The sequence below is a fragment of the Entelurus aequoreus genome, linkage group LG01 (assembly GCF_033978785.1).
Source record: "Entelurus aequoreus isolate RoL-2023_Sb linkage group LG01, RoL_Eaeq_v1.1, whole genome shotgun sequence".
In the NCBI taxonomy this organism is placed as follows: Eukaryota; Metazoa; Chordata; class Actinopteri; order Syngnathiformes; family Syngnathidae; genus Entelurus; species Entelurus aequoreus.
The window spans coordinates 99,776,372-99,798,634 of NC_084731.1; the positions used below are offsets into that span (position 1 = coordinate 99,776,372).

A 22,263-nucleotide genomic window follows, 5' to 3' on the forward strand; every position below is an offset into this window, starting at 1 on the left:
TTTAGCATTAAGCTAATGTTACATGATTCTGCAATTGCTAATCAATAAATAGCTAGTTCTGTTTTAACATCGGGTTAATATTGTGGAGGGGGCTAAATTGTTATGGAAAATAATAATGTAACGTTAGGTAATTACAGTACTCCCACCTTACATTCCTCAGGGACATTTGTATTAGATCTTTTAAGCAGGTGTTTTTTGTTGACATTGTTATTGCCTTCTGGTTAGCTAATGTTTGCTCTGCAGGTAATAGTCACTTTTCCACCCCTTTATATATTAGGTATAGTTGTAAGCCTAGTTGTTAAAGTGCACATCATTAATGTTAATTAAGCAATATCACATGAGAGGGAATGCTGTTTTTTAATTGGAGCACTGCTGTGATTCGGTTAAAGATAATCATAACATAACATTCTCATATAATATGTAAATTTGCTTTCTTGAAGTAAAAAAAAAAGGTCAAAGACAAAGCTATTCGGTTTCTTGTGAGTATATACACTTCACTGCCGATGTGGGGGGGGCGCCACCTAAAATCTTGCCTAGGGCGCCAGATTGGTTAGGGCCAGGCCTGCAGAGAGGTCAGCATAGTGCAAAGATTTTCTGCACAGTCAGTTGCTACAGAGCTCCAAACTTCATGTCACCTTCCAATTAGCCCACGTACAGTACGCAGAGAGCTTCATGGAATGGGTTTCCATGGCCGAGCAGCTGCATCTAAGCCATACATCAGCAAGTCCAATGCAAAGCGTGGGATGCAGTGGTGTAAAGGACATCACCACTGGACTCTAGAGCGGTGGAGACGCCTTCTCTGGACTGATGAATCCCACTTTTCCATCTGGCAATTTGATGGAAGTGTGACATTTGGTGGAGGAGGAATTATGGTGTGGGGTTGTCTTTCCAAAAGTTGGGCTTGGCTCCTTAGTTCCAGTGAAAGGAACTTTGAATGCTCCAGGATACCAAAACATTTTGGACAATTCCATGGGATGGCACTTCAAGTTCATATGTGGCCAAATACTTTTGGCAATAAAGTGTAATTTGGGAACTACAAAACGCTATTTCAGTAGAGTTTACGTGTGGATGCTGAAAAGCTGAACTGAAATGCTAACTAAGCACGCTAGCCTGATAGTGTCAGGTAAAAATAGGACTTAACAAGTACCAAACTATATGACTAACACAATCAAAATCAAGAGTAGATGAATTCATTGTTAATATTTGAGTGGGCCCCGTCCCCCTCTGTAGTGGTAAAGTTGGGCCCCGGGGTCAAAAAGTTAATGAACCCCTGGTTTACATGCATTACATTTGGTAACTTTCCATAGAGAAGATGATATATTTTACACTAACAGATTAATCTACTGTAGTTTGTTTTTAAAAAATCTGATTATTCTGCGTTCCCTGAATGTAGTTATTTCCAATGTCATTCGCAAAACGGCCATGAGGGGGCAGTACACCGACTATCTTGAGTTTTGATCAACAAGATTAATTAGTACATTGCTTACATGATTTCAATTAACTTGAAAACTATTTGGACAGAAATGCAATTTCATTGTCAGAATGTCATCCAGGAACATTTTTTTGAGGTTTGAGGAGATTTATTTGCTCAAAACCTGCTAATTGGGTGTGTTAAGGATGTCCGATAATGGCTTTTTTGCCGATATCCAATATTGTCCAACTCTTAATTACCGATATCAACCGATACCGATATATACAGTTGTGGAGTTAACACATTTTTATGCCTAATTTGGACAACTGGGTATGGTTAAGATAATTTTTAATAAAATAAAATAAGATAAATAAATTAAAAACATTTTCTTGAATAAAAAAGAAAGTAAAACAATATAAAAACAGTTACATAGAAACTAGTAATGAATGAAAATGAGTCAAATGAAGTGTTAAAGGTTAGTACTATTAGTGGAGCAGCAGCACGCACAATCATGTGTGCTTACGGACTGTATCCCTTGCAGACTGTATTGATATATATTGATATATCATGTAGGAAGCAGAATATTAATAACAGAAAGAAACAACCCTTTTGTGTGAATGAGTGTAAATGGGGGAGGGAGGTTTTTTGGGTTGGTGCACTAATTGTAAGTGTATCTTGTGTTTTTTATGTGGATTTAATATAAAATAAAAAAACGATATCAATAATTTAAAAAAATGATACAGATAATTTCCAATATTACATTTTAAAAGCATTTATCGACATCTCTAGGGTGTGTTTTGGGGGTGAAGTTTGCCAGAAGCTCAAAAGGCAAAGTCTGGACTGACCTGAAAACGGACTACCTCTCAGGGAAGCATCCACGGTCAAGGTAAAGAACCAGTACGCGCAAATTAAAGTGCGTTATTAATCTGCAAATGTACATGAGAGAGAATGCCAAGAGTGTGCAAAGCACTAATCAAAGCAAAGGGTGGCTATTTGGAAGAAACTAGAATATAAAACATGTTTTTGTTGTTAAGTACATAACTCCACATGTGTTCATTCATAGTTTTCATGTGACAATCTACAATGTAAATAGTCATGAACATAAAGTTGAATGTGTCCAAACTTTAGGCTTTTACTGTATGCTGAAGAAATATGTATCCCCTTCTAACTTCATGTGTGAATAATGAAATGAGTCCTAATTCACAAGTTTTGTTGTAGTCGATGCTAAATATGTACACAATGAAGCACATCATGTTAGTACATCAGTTGAGGAAAATGAGTATTAATTAATAACATCCTGTAATATTGATATTATTTATTTCATCTTCTGATGGATGAAACATGACCACTAGTGGGAGCATTTTAGAACTCTGAAGACTTCATTCCACCTATTTGACTGATGGACATGATCAGCAGTAGACGGACATGATGAGCAGTAGACGGACATGATCAGCAGTAGACGGACATGATCAGCAGTAGACGGACATGATCAGCAGTAGATGGACATGATCAGCAGTAGACGGACATGATCAGCAGTAGACGGACATGATCAGCAGTAGATGGACATGATCAGCAGTAGACGGACATGATCAGCAGTAGACGGACATGATCAGCAGTAGACGGACATGATCAGCAGTAGACGGACATGATCAGCAGTAGACGGACATGATCAGCAGTAGATGGACATGATCAGCAGTAGATGGACATGATCAGCAGTAGACGGACATGATCAGCGGTAGACGGACATGATCAGCAGTAGACGGACATGATCAGCAGTAGACGGACATGATCAGCAGTAGACGGACATGATCAGCAGTAGACGGACATGATCAGCAGTAGATGGACATGATCAGCAGTAGATGGACATGATCAGCAGTAGACGGACATGATCAGCAGTAGACGGACATGATCAGCAGTAGACGGACATGATCAGCAGTAGACGGACATGATCAGCAGTAGACGGACATGATCAGCAGTAGACGGACATGATCAGCAGTAGACGGACATGATCAGCAGTAGACGGACATGATCAGCAGTTTCCTCCATGCGGCCCCACAGCTAAAATGAGCTGGTGAAGATAATATTTGCCACACTGACTGACCTGAGAGCTCCAAGAAGTCCGGCTTGTGGCTGAAGATCAGGTAGTTGTTGGCGATGAAGTGTAGCAGCCACACATACAGCTGCTCTGCATTGTGGCACTGAGGACACAACAACTGCTGCACTCAATATGCAACTACACACATCACATGTGCCATATACAACTACACACATCACATGTGCCATATGCAACTACACACAGCACATGTGCAATATACAACTACACACATCACATGTGCAATATACAACTACACACAGCACATGTGCAATATACAACTACACACATCACATGTGCAATATACAACTACACACATCACATGTGCAATATACAACTACACACAGCACATGTGCAATATACAACTACACACAGCACATGTGCAATATACAACTACACACAGCACATGTGCAATATCACTCAAACAACTGCTGTGACAAACACATTTATTTTGTTATAAGTTTCTTAGAGGAGCGATCGCATTAATCAAATGACACGTCTTTATTAGGAAATACGTACAAATGTATTTGCAGGTGTGCCAGCCTGGTGTGACTTTTGTCTTTTGGATGACTGAGTCTTGTATTAATTATAGCATAAATTGTATGGGTTATCTTTAAAAACCAGCGAGGAGCAATCGCATTGATCAAATGACACATCTTTATTACAAAATACTTACAAATTTATTTGCAGGTGTGGCAGCATTCCATGGGTTTCGTCTTTGTATTAATTTGAGCATAAATTGTATGGATTATAATTAAAAACTTGCGAGGAGCGATCACATTAAACAAATGACACGTCTTTATTACAGTACACAATTGTACTTGCAGGTGTGGCAGCATACCATGGGTTTTGTCTTTGTATTCATTTTAGCATGAATTGTATGGATTATAATTATAAACTGGCGAGGAGCAATCGCATTAATCAAATGACACGTCTTTATTACGAAATACGTACAAATGTATTTGCAGGTGTGCCAGCCCGGCGTGACTTTTGTCTTTTGGATGACTGAGTCTTGTATTAATTATAGCATAAATTGTAAGGGTTATCATTAAAAACCAGCGAGAAGCGATCGCATTAATCAAATGACACACCTTTATGACAGTACACTATTGCACTTGCAGGTGTGGCAGCATACCATGGGTTTGTCTTTGTATTAATTTTAGCATAAATTGTATGGATTATAATTATAAACTGGTGAGGAGCGATCGCATTAATCAAATGACACGTCTTTATTACAAAATACTTACAAATGTATTTGCAGGTGTGGCAGCATTCCATGGGTTTGTCTTTGTATTAATTTTATTAATTTGATCATTTATGGGTTATCATTAAAACCCAGTGAGGAGCGATCGCATTAATCAAATGATACGTCTTTATTAGAAAATACTTACAAATTTATTTGCAGGTGTGGCAGCATACCATGGGTTTCGTCTTTGTATTAATTTGAGCATAAATTGTATGGATTATAATTAAAAACTGTCGAGGAGCGATCGCATTATTCAAATGACACGTCTTTATTAGGAAATACATACAAATGTATTTGCAGGTGTGCCAGCCTGGTGTGACTTTTGTCCTTTGGATGACTGAGTTTTGTATTAATTATAGCATAAATTGTAAGGGTTATCATTAAAAACCAGTGAGGAGCGATGGCACTAATGAAAGGTATGACTGGGCAGCGTGAGGAGCGATGGCACTAATGAAAGGTATGACTGGGCCCACTTCTTGCAACGAGATGTAAAGTTGAAGCCTCACCAGTTGTTGTTGGGTGAGTGGAAGCCGCACTGACCTTTGCCTGGCGCAGCAGTCGAACCACGCTGATGCCCGTAGATGCCAGCTCTCTGCTGGGCATGCTCTGAAGGTAAGCACACACACACACCTCACACAGGTGCTGCAGTCGCTTCACCTGGTACATCTCCGCACACACCAGCACGGCCATGGCCTGCAACACACTGGCTGCGCACACACACGCACACACAAACACACACACACACACAAACACACACACACACACACACACACAAACACACACACACACACACACACACACACACAAAGACACAGTAAGTGTGAGTGCAGTGTAACATGCAATACTATCCAGCCCCGCATGACATCATGACATCATGACATCATGACATCATCGCGCCAAGTGCGTGCTCTTTCAGTCAATTAGTGCACATATATACAGCCCGGCCCAAAAAATGTTTTATTGTAATTTTGAAGAATTTACCTGAATGTGCATGAACTATTTCTGTTCAAAATTGTTTAAAACGTCACATGTTAAATGTTGAAATATTAACTGTCAGTTTACTGTACTGTGCCAACTGTACTACTATATGAGTACGTGTTTTCTATTGTTTCATTGGAAATAAAACAGCAAAGTCCATTTGGCTGTCATCTGTTTTAAATATGAGACACAATTGTGTCAAAGTCAGGATTTTTTTTTTTCATGCTTGAAATAAGAAATGATGACTTTAAAAAAGTAGTTTTCTACTTGTGAGTGTTGATGACACAACACTTGATATTCTAGTTTCAAGCATGTTTGACTCAATATAGCTCATCAAATCTCAGCTGTAATATCTTACTGACATCATTTAGGAGCAAAACACTTAAAACAAGTAAAACACTCTAACATCAAATCTGCTTAGTGAGAAGAATGATCTTATCAGACAGAAAATAAGCAAATATCAGCCTTATTTGACATATTTCATCTTACTTAGATTTCACTTTTTGCAGTGTAGTTTCTCTTATTGTTCTGTTACAACTAAAAGTTGTAAACTCTTGTTGTTGAAATGTGTTGTGCTTAAATAAGCTTGTTATGTAATTAATATTATTACATGTGTATTTGTCGCCATCATGTGGTCATGGCAGTTAGTACATCTTTGAGAAGTGTGTATTTTGAATCAAACTTTATTGACCGGAAGTGACATAATCAAGCAGAGAAATCTCCGGTTCCAGCACGTACTTTATGGTGGTTATTTTCGAAGAAAAACTGCATATATCCTTTGTTTAAGGTTGCATCGCCGGTATGTATCATAAGTTGAACTTTGAAACTTGGTTTTTGTCTAAAATATTTCGAGCTAAATTTATGATTTTTGATGTATGATCTTTGCCATACTCATTAGCAATCATTTGCGATGTCATCTAAGATGGCGTCGTAGTACAATTTCACTTTGTTTACCTTCTCATGTCTTGTAAGGTAGCATTACAGCATATATATGAATACATTTGCATAACATATGTATATATTGACTGTATTGTTTGTCTTTTTAGTTTCACAATTTTGAACGTCATTAAGCCTGCTGACAACGCTCATCGGTCTCCAGAGTCGTGACGTAAGAAAGGTGTTAAACAGCCCTTGCATCACACATGCACCCCTAACGGCACACTTATTATATTCTTATTTTACTGTTAGATTTTTTATTGTCATTGTTGCTTTTTATTTTTATTCTTATTGTAATATTTTTCAATTTTGTTTCCATTTATACCCCCATTATTTACTTCAATTCTGCACACTGCTGCTGGAATTGTAATTCTCCTGAAGGAATCAATAAAGTACAAACCCCGTTTCCATATGAGTTGGGAAATGGTGTTAGACGTAAATATAAACGGAATACAATGATTTGCAAATCCGTTTCAAGCCATATTCAGTTGAATATGCTACAAAGACAACATATTTGATGTTCAAACTCATAAACTTTGTTTTTTTTGCAAATAATAATTAACTTAGAATTTCATGGCTGCAACACGTGCCAAAGTAGTTGGGAAAGGGCATGTTCACCACTGTGTTACATGGCCTTTCCTTTTAACAACACTCAGTAAAGGTTTGGGAACTGAGGAAACTAATTGTTGAAGCTTTGAAAGTGGAATTCTTTCCCATTCTTGTTTTATGTCGAGCTTCAGTCGTTCAACAGTCCGGGGTCTCCGCTGTCCTATTTTACGCTTCACACATTTTCCATGGGAGACAGGTCTGGACTGCAGGCGGGCCAGGAAAGTACCCGCACTCTTTTTTTTTTACGAAGCCACGCTGTTGTAACACGTGCTGAATGTGGCTTGGCATTGTCTTGCTGAAATAAGCAGGGGCGTCCATGAAAAAGACGGCGCTTAGATGGCAGCATATGTTGTTCCAAAAGCTGTATGTACCTTTCAGCATTAATGGTGCCTTCACAGATGTGTAAGTTACCCATGTCTTGGCCACTAATACACCCCCATACCATCACACATGCTGCCTTTTACACTTTGCGTCGATAACAGTCTGGATGGTTGGCTTCCCCTTTGGTCCGGATGACACGATGTGGAATATTTCCAAAAACAATTAGAAATGTGGACTCGTCAGACCACAGAACACTTTTCCACTTTGCATGAGTCCATCTTAGATGATTTCGGGCCCAGAGAAGCCGGCGGCGTTTCTGGGTGTTGTTGATAAATGGCTTTGGCTTTGCATAGTAGAGCTTTAACTTGCACTTACAGATGTAGCGACCAACTGTGTTTAGTGACAGTGGTTTACTGAAGTGTTCCTGAGCCCATGTGGTGATATCCTTTACACACTGATGTCGCTTTTTGATACAGTGCCGTCTGAGGGATGGAAGGTCACGCTCATTCAATGTTGGTTTCCGGCCATGCTGCTTACGTGGAGTGATTTCTCCACATTCTCTGAACCTTTTGATGATATTATGGAGCGTAGATGTTGAAATCCCTAAATGTCTTGCAATTGCACTTTGAGAAAGGTTGTTCTTAAACTGTTTGACTATTTGTCTTTGTAGCATATTCAACTGAATATGGCTTGAAAAGGATTTGCAAATCATTGTATTCCGTTTATATTTACATCTAACACCATTTTCCAACTCATATGGAAACGGGGTTTGTACTAGAACTACCTATCTATCTGTCTTAATCTTTCTGTATGTGTTTTCACTTTTCTTTCAAAGCCTAACCAGGAACGAGGCTTGCAAATGAGCCTGTGACTAGAAGTCTGATGCACTCTGACATGGCTTACCTGTGACATGGCTTACCTGTGACATGGCTTACCTGTGACATGGCTTACCTGTGGGTAACAATGTTTCATTCTACTGGCCATGTCTAACGAACAAATACAAATAAAATGTTCATCCGACCGGATGAAAAAGATGACTTACTTTCTCGGGGAAAGGGTAGTTTGCATGCAGTACACGTACCAGGACAGCAGGAGTCAGTGTAGAGGTACTCCAGGAAGGACAGGAAGGTGTCGGAGGAGACGCCATGGATGGGCACCACTCGGCTGCGAGCCTCTGCGTACTTCCCACTAAACATGGCCGCCATGACGTCACAGCGAGCTACCAGGACTGCTCGGTGAGCTGGCAACACACTCCCTTTAACACACACAACACACTCCCTTTAACACACACAACACACTCCCTTTAACACACACAACACACTCCCTTGAAGACACACAACACACTCCCTTGAACACACACAACACACTCCCTTGAACACACACAACACACTCCCTTTAACACACACAACACACTCCCTTTAACACACACAACACACTCCCTTCAACACACTCCCTTTAACACACACAACACACTCCCTTTAACACACAACACACTCCCTTTAACACACACAACACACTCCCTTTAACACACACAACACACTCCCTTTAACACACACAACACACTCCCTTGAAGACACACAACACACTCCCTTGAACACACACAACACACTCCCTTTAACACACACAACACACTCCCTTTAACACACAACACACTCCCTTTAACACACACAACACACTCCCTTCAACACACTCCCTTTAACACACACAACACACTCCCTTTAACACACAACACACTCCCTTTAACACACACAACACACTCCCTTTAACACACACAACACACTCCCTTTAACACACACAACACACTCCCTTGAAGACACACAACACACTCCCTTGAACACACACAACACACTCCCTTTAACACACACAACACACTCCCTTTAACACACAACACACTCCCTTTAACACACACAACACACTCCCTTCAACACACTCCCTTTAACACACACAACACACTCCCTTTAACACACAACACACTCCCTTTAACACACACAACACACTCCCTTTAACACACACAACACACTCCCTTTAACACACACAACACACTCCCTTTAACACACACAACACACTCCCTTTAACACACACAACACACTCCCTTGAAGACACACAACACACTCCCTTGAACACACACAACACACTCCCTTTAACACACACAACACACTCCCTTTAACACACACAACACACTCCCTTTAACACACACAACACACTCCCTTTAACACACACAACACACTCCCTTCAACACACTCCCTTTAACACACACAACACACTCCCTTTAACACACAACACACTCCCTTTAACACACACAACACACTCCCTTTAACACACACAACACACTCCCTTTAACACACACAACACACTCCCTTTAACACACACAACACACTCCCTTTAACACACACAACACACTCCCTTTAACACACACAACACACTCCCTTTAACACACACAACACACTCCCTTTAACACACACAACACACTCCCTTTAACACACACAACACACTCCCTTTAACACACACAACACACTCCCTTTAACACACACAACACACTCCCTTGAAGACACACAACACACTCCCTTGAACACACACAACACACTCCCTTTAACACACACAACACACTCCCTTTAACACACACAACACACTCCCTTTAACACACACAACACACTCCCTTCAACACACTCCCTTTAACACACACAACACACTCCCTTTAACACACAACACACTCCCTTTAACACACACAACACACTCCCTTTAACACACACAACACACTCCCTTTAACACAAACAACACACTCCCTTTAACACACACAACACACTCCCTTTAACACACACAACACACTCCCTTGAAGACACACAACACACTCCCTTTAACACACACAACACACTCCCTTTAACACACACAACACACTCCCTTTAACACACACAACACACTCCCTTCAACACACTCCCTTTAACACACACAACACACTCCCTTTAACACACAACACACTCCCTTTAACACACACAACACACTCCCTTTAACACACACAACACACTCCCTTTAACACACACAACACACTCCCTTCAACACACTCCCTTTAACACACACAACACACTCCCTTTAACACACACAACACACTCCCTTCAACACACTCCCTTTAACACACACAACACACTCCCTTCAACACACTCCCTTTAACACACACAACACACTCCCTTTAACACACACAACACACTCCCTTCAACACACTCCCTTTAACACACACAACACACTCCCTTCAACACACACAACACACTCCCTTTAACACACACAACACACTCCCTTCAACACACTCCCTTTAACACACACAACACACTCCCTTTAACACACACAACACACTCCCTTCAACACACTCCCTTTAACACACACAACACACTCCCTTCAACACACTCCCTTTAACACACACAACACACTCCCTTTAACACACACAACACACTCCCTTCAACACACTCCCTTTAACACACACAACACACTCCCTTCAACACACTCCCTTTAACACACACAACACACTCCCTTGAAGACAAGTTGATTTCATTAAAAAAAAAAAAAAAAATTTTTTATTTTTTTTACATAAATAAATACAATCTTGTGTGCTTACGGACTGTATCCCTGCAGACTGTATTGATCTATATTGATATATAATGTATATATTGTGTTTTTTATGTTGATTTCATAAAAATAAAAAATAAAAAAAAAATTTTTTTAATTTCTTGTGCGGCCCGGTACCAATCGGTCCGCGGACCGGTACCGGGCTGCGGCCCGGTGGTTGGGGACCACTGTGCTACAGTGTTGAGTCAGCATGTGTCAAAAGAAGCCATTTCAATGAACAGCAAATTGTGACACAAGCTGAGTGCCATTCACAGCCAGTGCCAGCTGCAATTATTCCTGCATCAAATGATCCCATCACTGCCTTGTAGGGTTTTCTTCCAGGCACTCACACGCAGGTCCTGGTTATCTACTTATTGTGTCTTCATATGGACCAGCAGGCCTGTCTGCCGGCTCCTAATTCAATCAAGTGTGATAGAATGTGACCTTCCTCGGCCGTGTGAGCGCATACGTTACTAGCCCGTGTGGACGCACCCTGCACCATGAAGATGACGTCCGAGTAGAGAGGGGAATTGAAGAGGTTGACCAGGGTCTGGGGACCCAGCTGGGCCGCTCGTGCACTCGGGGTGTCTCTGGCTGCCTGCACACAGGAATAGAAGGAGGAGGTCAAAGTTACTGACACCTGAGCTGGATGTCGAGTTGGGATTGTGCAGTTGACATTCTGAGCGTTCACGCCGCATCCCCTGTGGAATATAAACGGCGCCGCGTGGTGCCGGGCGGGCCAAAGCCGCTTGGATGGCGACGGCAAGAGCATCAGAATGGAGCTGATAACAAACTGGAGATGCTTTTTTAATCCTGGTCACTGAGTCACTTATCCAGGAAGTTGAGTCTGGAAGAACAATCCTTCTAATTGCAGCTGTCATAGGTGGATTATTTACTGCTTTGTCATAGGTGGATTATTTACTGCTTTGTCATAGGTGGATTATTTACTGCTTTGTCATAGTTGGATTATTTACTGCTTTGTCATAGGTGGATTATTTACTGCTTTGTCATAGTTGGATTATTTACTGCTTTGTCATAGGTGGATTATTTACTGCTTTGTCATAGGTGGATTATTTACTGCTTTGTCATAGGTGGATTATTTACTGCTTTGTCATAGTTGGATTATTTACTGCTTTGTCATAGGTGGATTATTTACTGCTTTGTCATAGGTGGATTATTTACTGCTTTGTCATAGGTGGATTATTTACTGCTTTGTCATAGGTGGATTATTTACTGCTTTGTCATAGGTGGATTATTTACTGCTTTGTCATAGGTGGATTATTTACTGCTTTGTCATAGGTGGATTATTTACTGCTTTGTCATAGGTGGATTATTTACTGCTTTGTCATAGGTGGATTATTTACTGCTTTGTCATAGGTGGATTATTTACTGCTTTGTCATAGGTGGATTATTTACTGCTTTGTCATAGGTGGATTATTTACTGCTTTGTCATGGGTGGATTATTTACTGCTTTGCAGACTACGAGCATGTTTTTTCCCTGCATTTTGAACCCTGCGGCCTATAAATTGGTGCAACTAATTTTTGGATTTTTCTTTTTCTTTCACTTTTTCTTCCAACAGACTCTTGCATCATACCTGCCGTCAAAACTCTAAAGAAAGACTGCATTAGGGGCGGCATGGCGTAGTGGGTAGAGCGGCCGTGCCAGAAACCTGAGGGTTGCAGGTTCGCTCCCCGCCTCTTGACATCTTGACAGCTGCCGTTGTATCCTTGGGCAGGACACTTCACCCTTGCCCCCGGTGCCGCTCACACTGGTGAATGAATGATGAATGAATGATAGGTGGTGGTCGGAGGGGCCGTAGGTGAATGAATGAATGATGAATGATAGGTGGTGGTCGGAGGGGCCGTAGGTGAATGAATGAATGATGAATGATAGGTGGTGGTCGGAGGGGCCGTAGGTGAATGAATGAATGATGAATGAATGATAGGTGGTGGTCGGAGGGGCCGTAGGTGAATGAATGAATGATGAATGAATGATAGGTGGTGGTCGGAGGGGCCGTAGGTGAATGAATGAATGATGAATGAATGATAGGTGGTGGTCGGAGGGGCCGTAGGTGAATGAATGAATGATGAATGAATGATAGGTGGTGGTCGGAGGGGCCGTAGGTGAATGAATGAATGATGAATGAATGATAGGTGGTGGTCGGAGGGGCCGTAGGTGAATGAATGAATGATGAATGAATGATAGGTGGTGGTCGGAGGGGCCGTAGGTGAATGAATGAATGATGAATGAATGATAGGTGGTGGTCGGAGGGGCCGTAGGTGAATGAATGAATGATGAATGATAGGTGGTGGTCGGAGGGGCCGTAGGTGAATGAATGAATGATGAATGATAGGTGGTGGTCGGAGGGGCCGTAGGTGAATGAATGAATGATGAATGATAGGTGGTGGTCGGAGGGGCCGTAGGTGAATGAATGAATGATGAATGAATGATAGGTGGTGGTCGGAGGGGCCGTAGGTGAATGAATGAATGATGAATGATAGGTGGTGGTCGGAGGGGCCGTAGGTGAATGAATGATGAATGAATGATAGGTGGTGGTCGGAGGGGCCGTAGGTGAATGAATGAATGATGAATGATAGGTGGTGGTCGGAGGGGCCGTAGGTGAATGAATGATGAATGAATGGTAGGTGGTGGTCGGAGGGGCAAACTGGCAGCCTCGCTTCCGTCAGTCTACCCCAGGGCAGCTGTGGCTACAAATGTAGCTTACCACCACCACCAGGTGTGAATGAATGATGTCTTCCCACTTCTCTGTGAGCGCTTTGAGTATCTATAATAGAAAAGTGCGATATAAAATCTAATCCATTATTATTATTATTATAGTTCCTGTCTTCACAATAAAAGCCCTGCTCCATCCTGCCTGGGCTAACAAAATAAGAGTCTCAGAAAGCTAGCGCGCACAAGCTAGCAAGCTATGGAGTTTGCCACCAATGTATTTCTTGTAAAGTGCATAAAAAGGAGAAGATTCTAAGTGGAGGTTATCATCACTACTGTCTGATTCTAAGTGGAGGTTATCATCACTACTGAGTGAGTTGCACAGGTCCGGTGGCCATGGATGAAGTGCTGGCTGTCCAGAGTCGGGACCCCGGGTGGACCACTAGCCTGTGCATCGGTTGGGGACATCTCTGTGCTGCTGACCCGTCTCCGCTCGGGATGGTTCCTGCTGGCCCCACTATGGACTGGACTCTCACTATTATGTTAGATCCACTATGGACTGGACTCTCACTATTATGTTAGATCCACTATGGACTGGACTCTTACTATTATGTTAGATCCACTATGGACTGGACTCTTACTATTATGTTAGATCCACTATGGACTGGACTCTCACACTATTATGTTAGATCCACTATGGACTGGACTCTTACTATTATGTTAGATCCACTATGGACTGGACTCTTACTATTATGTTAGATCCACTATGGACTGGACTCTCACACTATTATGTTAGATCCACTATGGACTGGACTCTTACTATTATGTTAGATCCACTATGGACTGGACTCTCACTATTATGTTAGATCCACTATGGACTGGACTCTCACTATTATGTTAGATCCACTATGGACTGGACTCTCACTATTATGTTAGATCCACTATGGACTGGACTCTCACTATTATGTTAGATCCACTATGGACTGGACTTTCACACTATTATGTTAGATCCACTATGGACTGGACTCTCACTATTATGTTAGATCCACTATGGACTGGACTCTCACTATTATGTTAGATCCACTATGGACTTGACTCTTACTATTATGTTAGATCCACTATGGACTGGACTTTCACACTATTATGTTAGATCCACTATGGACTGGACTCTCACTATTATGTTAGATCCACTATGGACTGGACTCTCACTATTATGTTAGATCCACTATGGACTGGACTCTCACTATTATGTTAGATCCACTATGGACTGGACTCTCACTATTATGTTAGATCCACTATGGACTGGACTCTCACTATTATGTTAGATCCACTATGGACTGGACTCTCACACTATTATGTTAGATCCACTATGGACTGGACTCTCACTATTATGTTAGATCCACTATGGACTGGACTCTCACTATTATGTTAGATCCACTATGGACTGGACTCTCACTATTATGTTAGATCCACTATGGACTGGACTCTCACTATTATGTTAGATCCACTATGGACTGGACTCTCACTATTATGTTAGATCCACTATGGACTGGACTCTCACTATTATGTTAGATCCACTATGGACTGGACTCTCACTATTATGTTAGATCCACTATGGACTGGACTCTCACTATTATGTTAGATCCACTATGGACTGGACTCTCACACTATTATGTTAGATCCACTATGGACTGGACTCTCACTATTATGTTAGAGCCACTATGGACTGGACTCTCACTATTATGTTAGATCCACTATGGACTGGACTCTCACACTATTATGTTTAGGGCTATATAAATCAACATTGATTGATTGATCATATTAAAGTAAGGCCTCAGCTAGTCCTAAAACATGGTCACGTTCCTCGTATTTGAGCTGGTCTGGTCCACCTGACACGTCTCCTATTCTCCCGTGATGAGACCTAACACTAATCAGCATTTTCTCCTCTATGGAGTCACGCCTTGTTTGTTTTCCCTTAATTCCCACGCTGCCTCCAAGTTGATTACTGCGACTACGGTAATTATGCAAATATGCTAATTATAATGTGTCAAAACAGCATCGCGCTAATGAAGGTCAGCGGTGCAGCCGTGTGTTACATTAGCAAGTAGCGGCTTCCTCACGTCAGAGATTAGCATGACTTCAACTCTCATTTCAGGAGGGCAGAGAGAGCTAATTCAAAACTAAACTCTTCCAGTTTCAAGATGATGTTGGGTTGTTGTGTGTACTTTGGTAGCAGCAGCAGAGTGTTAGCACCTTGTTGTGTGTACTTTGGTAGCAGCAGCAGAGTGTTAGCACCTTGTTGTGTGTACTTTGGTAGCAGCAGCAGAGTGTTAGCACCTTGTTGTGTGTACTTTGGTAGCAGCAGCAGAGTGTTAGCACCTTGTTGTGTGTACTTTGGTAGCAGCAGCAGAGTGTTAGCACCTTGTTGTGTGTACTTTGGTAGCAGCAGCAGAGTGTTAGCATGTGAGAGGACTCACCCTCTCTCTGCCAATAAGGGATCGTATGCGCTCCATCAGCTGAGCCACGGCCAGGGAGTTCTTCAGCTTCTCCTCCAAGGCCTCTTGGAGATGCTCCCACTCCCACGCGCCTACACAACATCAACACACACTTTGATTGTGTGCACCCCGAAAGGCATCGCAGATTGAAAGTCAGTGTTCTGTGCAGCAGACTCTAGAACAGACCTGGGCAAATAAAGGCCCGGGGGCCACATGGGGCCCGTTAAGCTTTTCAATCTGGCCCACCTGACATTCACAAATCATTTTTTTGAGATGTTTAAGATGTAAAGTGTAGCTGCCATTATGATGTGCACTCATCTTTTATAATGACCTTCTACTATACTAACTAAGTCTTTACATGCTTGGAATGCTTTTCATTTTCCGGAGGGAACTCTCCTGAAGGAATCAATAAACTACTATCTGTCTGTCTGTCTGTCTGTCTGTCTGTCTGTCTGTCTGTCTGTCTGTCTGTCTGTCTGTCTGTCTGTCTGTCTAAGCTTTTGCATGATATACTAGTTACTATGGTCATCTAATTAGTTACTATGGTCATCTCATCAGTTACTATTAGGGGTGTAACGGTACACAAAAAAATTTCGGTTTGGTACGTACCTCAGGTTTAGAGGTCACGGTTCGGTTTTTTTCTGATTGATTGAAACTTGTATCAGTAGATTGCACAGTACAGTACATATTTATTAGTAGATTGCACAGTACAGTACATATTTATTAGTAGATTGCACAGTACAGTACATATTTATTAGTAGATTGCACAGTACAGTACATATTCCGTACAATTGACCACTAAATGGTAACACCCCAATAAGTTTTTCAACTTGTTTAAGTCGGGGTTCATTTTCGGTACAGTAAGAAAACAACAAAATATACATTTTTGGGGTTATTTATTCATCAAATTTGCAAAATCTTCCACCAAAAAATATTTTTCTTAGTGTAATATTTGATGTGAAGTAATGGGAACCTTGGATAGGTCAATAATTCATAATAACATTGATTTTGATTCAATATTATGTTTTGAGCAATGACAGTTTGAAAGTAAAAAAAAAAGAGCTTTGTTTTATTAGTCAACATTGCAACTTTTTCTAAATGACATTTAACCTTTAAGCTTTTTTATTTTACTTTTGTTATGTTTTTGTTTATTTGAATAGTATTTTTAGAATGTGCCGTGGGCCTTTAAAACATTAGTGTGGGCCGCAAATGGCCTCCGGGGCACACGTATATATATATATATATATATATATATATATATATATATATATATATATATATATATATATATATATATATATATATATATATATATATATACATATATACATATATATATATATATATATATATATACATATATATATATACATATACACACACACATATATATATATATATATATGTATATATATATATATACTAATATATATGTGTGTGTGTATATATATATATTTCATATATATATATACACACACATATATATATATATATATATGTGTGTATATGTATGTATATACAGTATACTGTATATATTTCATATATACACACACATATATACATATATATATGAAATATATATATACATATACACACACACACACATATATATATATATATACACACATACATATACACACACACATATATATATATGAAATATATATACACATACATACATACTTATATATGAAATATATATATATATACACACACACACACATTAATATATATATATACTGTATATATATATATATATATACACAGTATATATATATATACGTATATATATATACTGTGTATATATATATATATACACATATATATATATGTATATATATATATACATGTATATACATATATATATATATACATATATATATATATATATAAGTATATATATATATATATATATATATATATATATATATATATATATATATATACATATATACATACCAGCCCCCGGACACATTTTTTTCTCTAAATTTGGCCCCCCGAGTCAAAATAATTGCCCAGGTCGGTCTAATCAAAACTTATGTTTGTTCTTGTGTAGACAAAGCAAAAAAACAACAACAATGTGTGACAATATATGAATTCATAACAACCGTGTGACAAATAGTACAAGGGTTGCTTGGGCTCGCAACTTAAAGCATAACAAAAACCAAAGTATCTCAAATGAGTGGTAAGTTAAGGTAAGATGATGTAAACAATAACACACTGTCACCCGTGACACAAAGATGATACAAAACATGTTTTACTATAAATATGTAAAACCTCTTGGCATATCTATGTCCGAAAAATGACCTTTGATTTTTCAGTATGCGGACACAGAAAGATGTTTTATGTAGAGTATATGAGAGAGCAGTACATTTGAAAGAGCTAAGTTTGTAGAGTATGTCATCATCGCTGCTTTTCTTGCATGCGGTCATATAGAAGTCACAGCCGCCCTTCATCAATATTTGAAATGCGGAGGAACACACTGATCAACGTAAGCCAAAAATAACTCTCTTCAGTTTCTAAATGTCTTATTGGGTTGAAATCAGCCTGTCATGAATGTCTTCATAGATCATCTGCTCTGTGATGCACAACTCTTATGGGTGTGGCCTATTACAATTGTGCCTATCATTCACAATCCTATGCAAGGCTTTTCCAAGTGTAAAATATGGCAAGTCGGAGGTGGCTAATGGAAGTACTCTAATGCTGTGTTTTTCAACCACTAGTGTGCCGTGAGATACAGTCTAGTGTGCCGTGAGATACAGTCTGGTGTGCCGTGAGATACAGTCTGGTGTGCCGTGAGATACAGTCTGGTGTGCCGTGAGATACAGTCTGGTGTGCCGTGAGATACAGTCCCGTGTGCCGTGAGATACAGTCTAGTGTGCCGTGAGATACAGTCTGGTGTGCCGTGAGATACAGTCTAGTGTGCCGTGAGATACAGTCTGGTGTGCCGTGAGATAGTCTAGTGTGCCGTGAGATACAGTCTGGTGTGCCGTGGGAGATTATGTACTTCCACCTATTTGGGTTCAAAATACTTTTTGCAAACCAGTAATTATAATCCGCAAATAATGTACCGTAGTTGAGTGTCTGTGCTGTCTAGAGCTCGGCAGAGTAACCGTGTTATTCTCTTCCATATCAGTAGGTGGCAGCAGGTAGCTAATTGCTCTGTAGATGTCGGGAACACGTCGCGTGAGACGACGATGGTTTGTGGTGATCACAATATACAGACAACAGCGGGAGGCAGTGTGCAGGTAAAAAGGTATCTAATGCTTAAACTAAAACTCAACAAAAGGTGTGTCAGGATGGGGGGGGTCGCAGCTTGCTGCGGGGTCCTTCTCCCAGGAATGCAGACGGACTACTCCGGACATGGCGTGCAGGTAAAAACATGATTTATTCCTAATGAAACCAAAGGAGTACAAAACAGAAAGCGAGCCGACAGAACAACGTGCCCGATCGCACTCGAAGCTAAACTAAAACTTAGCATAAACTATGGACGAAAAAAAAGCTTACTAACTGTAGCATGAACAAACAAAAACTTCCTTGGCAAGGCATGGAAGGAGCAGTGTGAACGGAGTTATTGCATGAAACAATGACGCCAGACCCACTGACCGGCTTAAATAATGCCTCTGATTAGTGCTCGGGTAGCAGGTGAGCGGCCGGACACTAATCAGAGACAGGTAAACACAATTAGCAACCATGGCAGCCAAAACAAACTCAGGGAGGTGCACAAACAGGAACTAAAAGGAGTCCAAAACTAACAGAACATAACTAAACAAAACATGATCTAGACCACAGATCATGACAAGGTGAGTGCCCCTAAGAAAAGGCATTGAAGCTTAGGGAAGGCTATGCAGAACCAAACTAAAACTGAACTGGCTACAAAGTCTACAAAAACAGAATGCTGGACGACAGCAAAGACTTACTGTGGAGCAGAGACGGCGTACACAAAGTACATCCGAACATGACATGACAATCAACAATGTCCCCACAAAGAAGGATAAAAACAACTGAAATATTCTTGATTGCTAAAACAAAGTACCGTATTTTTCGGACTATAAGTCGCAGTTTTTTTCATAGTTTGGCCGGGGGTGTGACTTATACTCGGGAGCGACTTATGTGTGAAATTATTAACACATTAGCGTAAAATATCAAATAATATTATTGATGTCATTCACGTAAGAGACTAGACGTATAAGATTTCATGGGATTTAGCGATTAGGAGTGACAGATTGTTTGGTAAACGTATAGCATGTTCTATATGTTATAGTTATTTGAATGACTCTTACCATAATATGTTACGTTAACATACCAGTTGGTTATTTATGCCTCATATAACGTACACTTATTCAGCCTGTTGTTCACTATTCTTTAGACATTTTAAAGGCCTACTGAAAGCCACTACTAGCGACCACGCAGTCTGATAGTTTATATATCAATGATGAAATCTTAACATTGCAACACATGCCAATACGGCCGGGTTAACTTATAAAGTGACATTTTACATTTCCCGGGGAACTTCCGGTTCAAAACGCCTTTGGAGGATGACGTATGCGCGTGACGTCGCGAGGTCCACGGAAGTGTTTGGACACAATACACAGAGCTCTGTTTTCTTCGACAAAATTCCACAGTATTCTGGACATCTGTGTTGGTGAATCTTTTGCAATTTGTTTCATATCCGGCTGAAACGTCGCGGTATGATGACGTATGCGCGTGACGTAGTCAGTTTAACGGAAGTTATGGTACCCCGTAGAATCCTATACAAAAAGCTCTGTTTTCATTTCATAATTCCACAGTATTCTGGACATCTTTTGCAATTTGTTTAATGAACAATGGAGGCTGCAAAGAAGAACGTTGTAGGTGGGATCGGTGTATTAGCGGCTGGCTGTAGCAACACAACAAGGAGGACTTTGTTGGATAGCAGACGCGCTAGCGGCAAACTCACCTTGACTTCCTACGTCTCCGGGCCGCCGACCGCATCGTCGATCGCTGGAACGCAGGTGAGCACGGGTGTTGATGAGCAGAGGAGGGCTGGCTGGCGTAGGTGGAGCGCTAATGTTTTTATCATAGCTCTGACGAGGTCCCGTTGTTAAGTTAGCGTCGTTAGCAACAGCATTGCTAGGCTTCGACAGGCGTCGAATACACATTAACCGTGTATTTACATGTCCAGTGTTTGGTTCGGTGTCTCCTGATAGTAGTATTGTTGTTCTTCTGTCTATACTTCCAGTCAGGGATTTATTTATTTTGTTTCTATCTGCATTTGAGACAGATGCTATCACGTTAGCTCATGCTAAAGAGCTTTGTCGATGTATTGTCGTGGAGATAAAAGTCACTGTGAATGTCCATTTCGCCTTCTCGACTCTCATTTTCAAGAGGATATAGTATCCCAGGTGGTTTAAAATACAAATCCATGATCCACAATAGAAAAAGGAGAGAGTGTGGAATCCAATGAGCCAGCTTGTACCTAAGTTACGGTCAGAGCGAAAAAAGATATCTCTTGAACTGCATTCTAGTCCGTCACTCTAATGTTCCTCATCCACGAATCTTTCATCCTCGCTCAAATTAATGGGGTAATCGTCACTTTCTCGCTCCTAATATTTCTCGCTCCATTGTAAACAACGGGGAATTGTGAGCAGCACTACCGCTTGTGATGTCACGCTACTTCCGGTAGGGGCACGGCTTTTTTTTAATCAGCGAGCAAAAGTTGCGAACTTTATCGTCGATTTTCTCTACTAAATCCTTTCAGCAAAATGATGGCAATATCGCGAAATGATCAAGTATGACACATAGAATGGATCTGCTATCCCCGTTTCAATTTTAAAAATTCATTTCAGTAGGCCTTTAAATTGCCTTTCAAATGTCTATTCTTGATGTTGGCTTTTATCAAATACATTTACCCCAAAAAATGCGCCTTAT

The 22,263-nt window shown here is 40.6% G+C and overlaps 1 protein-coding gene and 1 long non-coding RNA gene across 5 annotated transcripts in view; one reads left to right on the forward strand and one right to left on the reverse strand.

Moving 5' to 3' along the window:
- The window catches only part of rhobtb3 (Rho related BTB domain containing 3), a 109,084-nt gene that overhangs the window by 1,299 nt on the left and 85,522 nt on the right, over positions 1-22,263 (reverse strand). Inside the window, exons 8-12 of the mRNA XM_062063555.1 lie at positions 16,336-16,445; positions 11,680-11,785; positions 8,675-8,848; positions 5,290-5,456; positions 3,513-3,609 (exon numbers count right to left, since the gene is read on the reverse strand). Of these exons, the coding sequence (XP_061919539.1) occupies positions 3,513-3,609; positions 5,290-5,456; positions 8,675-8,848; positions 11,680-11,785; positions 16,336-16,445 (654 nt within the window). The remainder of the gene's footprint in view (positions 1-3,512; positions 3,610-5,289; positions 5,457-8,674; positions 8,849-11,679; positions 11,786-16,335; positions 16,446-22,263) is intronic.
- Positions 6,427-12,891, forward strand: LOC133660254 (uncharacterized). Of its 4 annotated transcripts, none has more exons than XR_009827794.1 (4): positions 6,427-6,526; positions 6,774-6,844; positions 8,429-8,828; positions 12,768-12,891. It is a non-coding gene; the product is annotated as an uncharacterized LOC133660254 (long non-coding RNA). The 4 variants fall into 4 exon arrangements; XR_009827795.1 differs by lacking the exon at positions 12,768-12,891 and having other exon boundaries at positions 8,429-8,546; positions 8,650-8,908; XR_009827796.1 differs by lacking the exon at positions 12,768-12,891 and having other exon boundaries at positions 8,429-8,546; positions 8,655-8,908.